The sequence below is a fragment of the Adelges cooleyi genome, unplaced genomic scaffold, assembly GCF_023614345.1.
Source record: "Adelges cooleyi isolate 19-005CV unplaced genomic scaffold, UGA_ACOO_1.1 ACOO_flye_CR_arks_rails_tigmint_CR_PRNA_108, whole genome shotgun sequence".
Lineage (NCBI taxonomy): Eukaryota > Metazoa > Arthropoda > Insecta > Hemiptera > Adelgidae > Adelges > Adelges cooleyi.
The window spans coordinates 16,916,186-16,926,976 of NW_026095761.1; the positions used below are offsets into that span (position 1 = coordinate 16,916,186).

Below are 10,791 nucleotides of genomic sequence, written 5' to 3' on the forward strand. Positions count from 1 at the left end.
ACTAAAGGTTGTTCTAAATGTTCTAAATACCGGTTTTTTGATATAAGTACATTATAGGCTCTCGTTTTTCCTTTTTCTGAGACTCCGGGAAAAAAAACTTTTTTTTATTTGCGGTGGATATAATAAAAATTGAAGTTAGTACGACACATGAAAAAGACCATTTATAGATATAAAACAAAATATCAACAATAATAAGACGGAGGTTAAAACTCTCCCCAGATATATCACTGTATAAAATAACACGTTGGGTTGAAATAAAAAAAAAAGTAGCAGAATTTTAATGAAAATAATTTATGTATATAATAAATATAATACTCAATACGAAATGTTAGTTTAAATTAAAGCGAATATATTTTTTAAACAATAATACAAATAATTAGAATAATAGTTGATATTTTACATATGCCTAGTGTTGCCAAAAGATCCAAGCCCAGATTGAGACGCGCCCTTGTTGAAACCCATTTGCAAGTTCAGATGTCCTTCCGACGCTCTCAACTGGTCTTCGCTGAACTCTCTCTTGTTGACGTCCGCCATTTTAGGTCCTAACCTGGGCCCCGTGTATTCCGGGTGCTTTTGAGTCTGTAGGAAACAATTGGTTTAAACAATGAATAACATTACCATAAATTTGTTTTTATACAATGACTCAAAATATAAAGCCAATAGGTGGGCAGCACGCTGATAAAATATACTTGGCTCTACTCGTTTTACTGTACTCAAAACTTACAGGATTTCATACAACTGTTAACTGCGGTTGATTGGTCTTTAATAATTTTGTTTAAGTCACGTAAAATGATTGTTAACGACAAACTAATATCATATCATTAGACAATTTTAAAATGTGATTAAAAATAATAAACTGGTCATAATAAGTAATAACTATTAGTTCGTCTATGTTTTTATTAATTGTCTATTACTGTGAGTTTGGAATAAAAAAGTTTTTTTTTTTTTTTACTAATTTATTAAGTATTTTACTGCACGTGTTTTAAACTATATGAAAAAAATACTGTTTTAAGCCAGTCGTGGAGAATAAAATAGTTTTATTTATATGACATCAAAATATCATTATAGAACTTTTACGTTTCGTTAGATGAAATGTTGTTATTCTACCATCTTACTACAGTACAATAGTTATAATGGTAAATGTGATGACTATTTATTGTGGTCATCACTACTAATCTCCACCAAAAAAATATAAAATACAAGTGGTTCCTACACTAACCACCGCCTCTCTATAAATCATAAAACCCCTCAAATAGTTAATAAAAAGTATTTATTTTCAAATAAAACATTTTTAAATAATAATTTTATCTTAGTTATTATAAATTACAATAGAAGATAATTTTATTTCAAACTTGATTAAAAAAATATCGAGTCAATAATATAATTAGATAATGAGTTATAAAACTTTTTGTGTGAGTAAAAATGAAAAAATCGCTCTTCATATAAATGAAAAAAATTGATGATAGTATACACTTTTCTTGTTTTGAGCTCATTTATATTGTAAATGTTTGCCCTTTGCAGATGTCCAATAAATTAAATAAAACTTATAAGTAAGTAAGATATACCTAAATTTAATACAAATTATAGAATTTTAAGTCATGCGTATTGAGTGCCTAATTATAAAGGCAAGGATGCGTACATTATTTTTAGAAATGTTTGGTTAATTCCGTTTAGATTTATGTCCTAAATTGTGTTATCACTTATCAATCTCATATCTAGTAATTCAGCAATTTATATACTACTTACATATCTTCCTAGGGCGTACAGGCAAAGGGTCACTTGAGGTATGTTTCTACGTTCAAACAGGTCGGCTGTCTGGAAAATTTCTTCCTCGGGTACACCGTATTTCTTAAGGGCGGCTTGAAACCTGTGAGGTCCATTTAATCATTGCATTAACATTTACAATTAGAAATGTTTAAAAAATTACAAAGACAAAACGCCAACCACCAATACATATTTATTTGAATTTGTCACTATTTTAGTACTTAGGGCGTTTAAAATACAACTTTAAATCGTAAAACCCACGCGATTTCATTGACCCTTGGTATATATTTCACATCAAACCGAATTTCACCAACTTCATCTCAGACTTATGTTTGGCGTGAGATTGATTATGGTAAATTACAATTTTTTGGCGGATAAAAGTTAAAACCCCAGTAATATATTTATATATGAGAGAAATCACAAAACCGAGTATATATAGTAGTATTTGGAATAATTTTGTAATTAACCTAGCTGATTGTCCACATTAAAAAATATGTTCCTAATTTTTTTTTTTTTTTTTAATTTCTTTGTTGTTTATTTCATACGTCGTTCCAAGGGTAATTTTTCACCGATAAATTCTGTACATCAGCAATAAAGATAAAATTGGCATTCAGTTGAAACCGAACGGCGTCAAATCGAAACAAATGTTGAGTAGGGATTTATGTTTAAATTAGTGTACCGGGCAAATTGGACATCACCTCTGTATGTTCTCCATTAATTGGAAGTTAGTGCCCTTGGTTTGGATCTTCTTCACTGATCCAGGGCTGATCTTGTTGATGAGATTACACAAGACCACTCCGTCTCTGAGCACGTCTTCGTAGACCGCGCCGGCCGGCAGCTTTTCGCCAGTCACTTGGCTGATCCATTCCAACACTTCTTGCTCTTGTTCCTTGTTTCGGGCCTAGAAAAGTAAGTTGTCGACGTTACAACTTGCCATACTCATCGTACATATTATAAAGTTGTCGCGATTATTTTTAGATGTACACTGAGATCTAGATGACCACTTGAGCATAACACGAATCACTTGGTAGAGGACCGTTAACGAACGCGGACAGTGTTTTGGCGGTAGTTCAACATTTGAAGGGGAAAAAAATAAAAAATAAATATAATAAATATTAACATCCGAGTAATTTCATACACATTTAAACGCAAGCTCGGCAATTTTTTAGATTTAAACATTTACATTTACTGCAGTCTACAACATGTAGTACATTTTACACACAAAAATAAAGATTGCTTTCCAGGGACAATAATATAGTAAGATTAAATTTGTTTGTCTTAAAATATTTTTCAGTGCAAATAAAATACTGTATCTTCAGTAAAAATACGACAAGTGTTTTAAGTACACTGTACACTGCGTAATGGAACAAAAACCAAACGCATATTATATTATATTTTTTGTTGAATCCAAATATGGCCTCGGAATTTCTCCATCGCGTTTTGATGTTATTTAATTTGACTAAATGTAAAAAAAATACCATGAAATAGTATTTTTATTGTGCTAAAATAAATTTGAATAGTTTATTTATTTTAGTTTATATTTTGAATTTCGTTAATTAATTCCCGTCCTATATTTTTTTTTTAGCTCGCCTTAATGTTATTTTATTTATGAAAATCAATTATCTTATTGATCCTTTTTAAAATATTATAATTATCTCTGAGAACTACATAGTTTGTAATTACTATTTAATAATTAGTTATTATTTTTCGTTAGTAATTAATTGCGTTGTTTTTTAACACTATAAATTGTAGATTTATAAATTTTTGTTTTTATTGTTCAAAATAGTCTGACAGTAGTTAAATATGTTTTTAGTTTTTTAAAGGTTTAACTATTGTGAGATAAATTTAAGAATTATAGTTAATAAACGAATAAAAAAACATTAAGAATTTATGTAAAATATTAACTAAGATTTTAGCCTCGGTTTTCTCGTAAAAAATTATACGAGATATAAAACATTTTCTTAAATAAATATATCAATTAACATGAAACAGCTAATGCGCTTTGTTATAATAGCAAACCATAAAATTATGTGAGGCCGTCATAAAATTGTTTAGATGTCAACAGTCGCTTATAATAATCTATATATATATAAATGAATGTCTGTCTGTCCTTTATGCATTAGTACACATTCATCCGATGCCATGAAACTTTGGGAAGTTGTAATGCCTAAAGGTTGAGTCCCGGGGCTGCCTACAATTCTAACAGCGAAAAAAAAATACAAGGATGAGTATTAAACTAAATCTAATTATTTTTGTGACCTACTAAACAGATAATATTTTTAAGTAATCATTTTTTTTTAATATCCATATAATAGTTTAAAATAAAAGTAAATATCCTTATACATGGTAACTTTCATAAATTACATAAATAACTTTTTTTTGTTAATTGTTTGATTTACTTGTGTTGACAAAAATTGTACTTTTGATGTCTAGTAACTACTGTAAAAACTATAAATATTAACATTTTCAACTAATAAACAAATTCAATTTTTCAATTATTTCAGCAATTAATTATTTATCATACATATACTCTGTTATTATTCCGAACAGAGTATAGTTATTGATCTATTAGGTTTTTATAGCTAGATTACTATTTTCGACAAAACTAAATAGTTCTTCTTCTTGAGCTTTTAAGGTCTTTGAAGGACTTTCGCTGTCTCTACTACACTCCTTCGCCTAGGGACAGATTAGATAGAGACATCCGCCATTGTATTTGTAAACTAGACAGTTTAAAAATAATTTGCTCAGCTTTGAAGGTACTTTTATTTTTTTTTGTTATGTAGTTTGTTTTTGTGAATGAGTAACTTTTGTGAATGGCCGTGTAATAATATTATGTAAACATAATCGCTAGAACCATTTATATTGTGCGAATCAGGCATACGTTGAAAACTGAACGATTGTGACATAAGGTCGCCGTCCAACAGTTGTTTGTTTCCGGCTAGAGTACAACTGAAAATTGGCACACTGACATCGTCGCTCACTCTCTCGTTTCGTATATTGTATACACAATAATAATAACAAAATATCGGTTCCTCGAGTAGGATTCGGTCCTCATCTATGTAATAATAAGAGCGAGAAAAACACGCTTAATCAACGTCTCGACGACCATTTATCAAAATATATTTTGTTTTGGCACCACGTTACTCTGTGGTAACCTCAGTGGCCGAAAATTGTATATTTTTATGAGCAACGGTTTTTTCCACCCAAAAACTGGCGTGTAAACGTTTTGGACACACTTGTATAAGCGTGGCAATCGTCAGCAGTCGTTCAAACGCGAAAACCCTCTGAAAAGTACTGTGGAGCTATTTTTAAGCACATATTATAAAAGACTTCACGGCCAAGTCGCGGAGTTACTACTTGAGATGTTTTCGTCGACACCGTTAACCGTTAATTTATACGACCCAACGGTCGTTATATTTTGTAGAATAGTCATTTATCCGTGGAAAATGTAAAAAGCCAACAACTTTATCACCGACATTAAAACAGTATTCGCTACTTTAACGTTCTTAATTAGGTATACCTTAAGCAGTATAGAAAGCCTTTACTAAACGAAAGAGTGGCCACATGTCATTTTTAATATCGAAATTAGCCCATCTAGTAATAAAACATAATATAAATTGTATACAATTTACTATTGTTGAATATCATTTTGGTCATAACCAAATAAATTCGAGTGAGTTGTTCGTCTCCTTAATCCTAACATTAATAATTAACACTCTCGAGCAACAACGCTTTCGTGCGCTATTGCGCGATTGGATAGAAGTTCAAAACAAGTTTTTTATAAAAAATATACATTTAAATTAATAATTAATGTACATAATTAATAGTAATGGAAATCCGAAAATCCGGATTAAAAAAAAAAAAAGGCTATTTAACCCACTTAAAAATTACATGAATATCAAAATATATGTATTGTTAAAATATAAAGCTAAGTGTACCTAAGTAAAATGTGTTGATGAAGATTAAAAAAAAAATACGCTTAATTTTTACTATAAATTCTTTTCGGATCCCAACAAATCCTTTTTTAGTGAAAATCCTGATTTTCAGATTCTCATCACCAACAAATAATACGAAATTTGATCTATTTTGGAACAAGAACTAATGTACATCTAATTTTTTTTTTGCTAAACTTAAATTCGCTTTTAGGATTTCTATCGTAAGCCTTTTTATTTATTTATTAGTTGGATTCATAATTAATATAGAAATTAGAAACTCTGTACCAACTCAAAGCCATTGTCGAATAACAAGTGTCTTAATGTTTTAATAATAAAGTTTTATTGTATTGCTTAAAACCTTCTCACGATGGCTTTGGGCCTCATGATCTGTTAAGCTACTTAATCGATTTTGGCTTTTGCAAATAATCAACACTTATTTTTAACGTTATAATATACAGCTTAATAAACTCATGATATAAAATAGTACATATATATATATATATCTTTAATATAAATAACATCAATTTATATTCAATATTGTGTTTTTATTTAAGAACTTTAATCGAAAAAAAGTACAAAATATATACATTTACCCATCAACATAAAATTACAAATTTATAAAATACTAATTCTTTTTTTTTTCGTTATTTAATAGAATTTTTTACCAGCTCACTTAACAATTATTAATAATGATTGGTGAACTGACTGCTTTAGCATTATATTCATTTAAAATGTATACTGGAGAAATTTAAGTACAACTATTTATCACATTTCTCTTTGTCTAGGTATGATTTCTTTTCTTAATATTTTGGTTAGGACTACTACTTACTAGTCAGACTTTTCATTAGAGGTTACCTATTTGCCATGTTTTATTTAAGAAAATTAGGCTACCATAGTTAATATAAAAAAAAAACTTTATCTAATAATTGTTTTCAAAAAAATATTATGATAACCCATAATTATATTTTGTTTAACGAAAATATTTATTCAAGTATTGTAAATATAGAAAAGTAAAATGAGCTTTATTCTTATTAAGAACACTAAATACCTAATTAGAATCATAGTGTTAATAAACGATCTTCTTCTTATTGTAATTCAATATATGATATATCGAATAAAATATTATCATCATTGAAAACGTGAACAATAATATATTTATAAAAAATAATGTCTTTATAGTGTACCTATCAAATCTAAACGTTGATTATATAAGGTTACATAACGTACATTTATAACTAAGGAAAATAGATAGAAATTGTAAATTTCTTACCGGCATGTTTTCTGTTGGATAATATTTTCTTCTTTGGATAGGTTTGCAACGGATTTGTTTGGTTTTCAGCTGAAACTACAGGCTGCTATATTATGCTGTTGGGCACCCACGTCAAACACTGTGAAGCTGTTCGTCTGTTCGACAACGGTTTTTATACACAAACCGTGGACTGTAGACACACACACAAACTGTAAGCACACACGGTTTTATTTTTAGAAGTCGTTTAATTACCCGTCAAAAACGCTAGTAGAAGACGATGAACACAAACGACTTGCCGGCTTCCAACTCCGCCTCCGCTGTGCTATAATATATAGGTAATATATGTATATACATTATAAAGTACACAAATAACGGCACGTATCGACCAAAAGAAACTCCCCGAGATATAAAGTCAACATCTAGCAATATTTGATTATATTTTTCACTTTAAAAAAATTTTAATATTGACACCCAAGTTTAGAAAAGCCAGCAGTAGCAGTCGGGGTAAATAGCAAATTGGGACCGGGTAGTTCGAAGGTCCCAAGATTAAATCAATAATGGCAGTAACGTGTTTTAATAGACTTGGTGTATAATAAATAATTGATTTTAATTCGTCTTGAACCTAACCGCCTATACCGACCGTTTTTATAGTCAAAAACCCATCATCGAACCGGAACTAGTAATCTGATAAGAAATCTAAAAACCCTTTCTTTTATCGTTGTTCAATATTATTTTTTTGCCAACATTTATACCTATTTAAGTTTGAACTTTGAAGTACACATTTCCAAGCAACGAATAATATAATTTCTGATAATTTCATAGTAAAACAAATCTCAGGTCACGAATTAATTTTTTTAATATCTGTATGGCATATTATTTATTTTTATAACAATTAATATTTAATATTTTTTTAATTAATACATTTAATATTTATATTTGTTTATATAAAATGACAATCCAATGATAATCGCCATACAGATTAAACTTTAATTATATAACGATTTTCATGGACGGTTCATTGACACTTATCGGTGTATACCACCGATTCGTTACTACCAAGTAGTCCACGAGTTGTTATGCACAGTTGCAGTGGCGCCGAACCATCCACTAACATCTGGGAGAATACATCGTTCACACTTTACACCCAGCCACCCAAAACAAATTCACACATAATATACAAAAATCTAATCCTACAGTATGACTTCCAGCAAGTAGAGATCAACCAACCACCTCGTCCATTAAATCAATGGAATACATACGGTATACCCCACCAGACACTCTTTTCGGAACCACTGCACAGTTTTCTAGAACAGCTATAATTATCACCCATTAATTTATTTATTATCATAATTGTTGGTAAACTAGTTGAAAATATGAAATGACTCGCTCGTGTATAATGATAATGTACGTATCTCCCCTAAACTACATTTTTATAATATTAAGAATTTTTAATTACTTTAATTTATAATTATTTTGATTTTGTTGGCCGTTTAAATGTATGCATGAAGAAAGATTGATAACATGAACTACAACACTGTAAAACTACTTGGTGGCTCCGATTCTGTTAGATCATTGATTAATATTATTTTTTATTCTAATTCTTTTATTCTGTTAGAAATTAGAAAATAGAACGTTGGAAGTTGGATGTTGGATCGTCTACGAGTTACAATGAACGATCACAATAATCATTTATCATATTCATTATCTTTAATTAATCTTGACTACTAAACGTTCCGTTTATAACCGTATGCTTATAGATCTAAGTACGTGATCGAGATCAAGGTACTCGGAAAGTTACTGATTGCTCACTATTTCGTAAAAAGTTCAAATTAGGTATTAAAACTTACCCAAAGTGACTTATCTATTTTATTAGAATAATAATAGGTATATTGAGTCTTGACCCTGAATCGTTATCTTCAGTTCACTATTTCCTGTTAAAACACTGTCAAAGTGGAAAGTCGTCAAAGATTCTTATTGAATATAAATAATATTGTGTATTTAGATCATGGAATATAAGTATGTTGTAACTTATAAGTAATAAATATTTTATAACCTTATACATATGGTAGTATATGCGAACATTATAAAAATCATTATGTAATTTTTAAAAGTTGTTTGATACAAGGACCAATTTCATTTATGACCTAAATTATATCATATATAAGCCATAGTATTAAGGTGTTGGATTAACACTCCATTACTGCTGCTGTTATAACTGTAACGTACGTTGTATATACTATTCTTTATATTTATTATTTATACTGTGTGTTTTTTATGTTTAATAGTATTGTGTTCAATCATATTATTGTTGTGTTTTATTTCTACTTAAATACTAACTTCCACCAAGTTGTACAAGCGTATATCGCAATAATTCCAAATAACCAAAGTGGGAATTATAATATGTTTGTATTAGATTTAGGAAGGCAATTTTACTTTTTATTAATTAATATAGTAATCTAGTAGTTTTTAAGGAAGTTTCAAGTATACATTTTAAGTATGAAGTTTCGAATGTAAATTCTAACTACATAAATGTAATAAGTAAAAAACAGTCATGCTCAGGTTTGGATTCAGATGCTTCTTGCATTACCTTGTAGCAATTTATATTTACAATTTTATTATTAAGTATTTCTGTTGCAATAGTCCTATACCGGTTTGCAAAACAAAAAATTATCATTAAGTAAATAATATTTTATGCTTATCCAGCCTCGTCACGAGATTTAGATGTACCCAATAATATAATATTGAATTGGTATTGAAAACTTAATTATTGACTAGTTAGTCAGTAATATTTGTGATATACTGTAATATACTGTGATATTTGTTAATAATTAATACTTAAAAAGTTCTCTATGCGTAATGCCTACATTTTGTAACATACTTCAAAAATTCTAATTTTATTTTACTTTTTGGTAAATAAATAGTAAAATGGATGAACGTGTATTGAAAGATTTACTTTTATGTCGATATTATTTGGATTTCTTGGATTTATCGTGCAAAATGTTACCTTGCACGCATATGTTTTGCAAATATTGCTAGCGTAGACACTGTCGATGAATTGAGGTGCCCTATGTGTGACATGGTATTTGAAAATCTACTGGATGAACTGCCATCTAATATATTGGTTATTCAAATGTTGAATGCTGTAAAGACTCAAAATACTACTATCGAGTCTTCCTAACAGTTTTTGTCTATTGGTTGTTCGGACAAAACTCTTAAAAACTCTTCGGACTTAAAAAAGCTAAACGCTTCGGCTTGACTATATCACGACATCTTTGTCAAAGATGTCGTGACTTTATATCTTACATTTTATTTATATACATTAATTATTGTTAATGATCAAAAAAATACAACACGCTGAATCATACTTATTCAATTTTAGTATAATTATTATAACTTAATATTTGAATGAATATTTAAATATTTAAATATTTTATTTATATACAATGTGCTGAATTGTTCGATAGACAAATAAATAATATGGCAACGTTGCACGTAAATTCGTTCTCAATCGTATTTTACCGAGTTAGTCGGTATTATTCTATTAGGAAGTAATATTGAAACTGGTTCCGGAATTCTCCATAAACATTGTTTTTATTCCCTGTTTTAAAACAATGTATTGGTAAAAATGTTTAACAATAAAATAAATACAATATACAGTTAAGTAAACTTCAAATCCATAGACAGATTTGCAGAAATTGTATGGTCAAGTTTTAAGTGTTTATTTTTTAAATCTTTCGGTGCTTTTTATCGCTAATATATTAATATATAAGAATAAGCAGAATTTATAATTCCTCTTTTACCACGATAATGTGTTTCAGTTTTAGGTGAATGCGTGTCAACAGA

General features: G+C 29.0%; 1 protein-coding gene across 1 annotated transcript; it reads right to left on the bottom strand.

Moving 5' to 3' along the window:
- Positions 1 to 249: 249 nt before the first annotated feature.
- LOC126841620 (myophilin) lies at positions 250 to 7,112 on the bottom strand. The gene is made up of 4 exons (XM_050578204.1): positions 6,970 to 7,112; positions 2,463 to 2,665; positions 1,747 to 1,867; positions 250 to 579 (listed from the first exon to the last, which is right to left on the bottom strand). The coding sequence occupies exons 1-4, from the start codon at positions 6,973 to 6,975 to the stop codon at positions 397 to 399; spliced, it is 513 nt and encodes a 170-aa protein (XP_050434161.1). The 5' UTR covers positions 6,976 to 7,112; the 3' UTR covers positions 250 to 396.
- Between the last annotated feature and the right edge of the window lie 3,679 nt (positions 7,113 to 10,791).

What these genes read in the sequence shown, in the direction of transcription:
- LOC126841620 (XM_050578204.1), bottom strand. An exon ending in TTAATGGAGAACATACAGAG is followed by an intron (nt 1,868 to 2,462) that starts GTGATGTCCAAT and finishes TGGACCTCACAG; the next exon opens with GTTTCAAGCCGCCCTTAAGA. An exon ending in TGTACGCCCTAGGAAGATAT is followed by an intron (nt 580 to 1,746) that starts GTAAGTAGTATA and finishes TGTTTCCTACAG; the next exon opens with ACTCAAAAGCACCCGGAATA.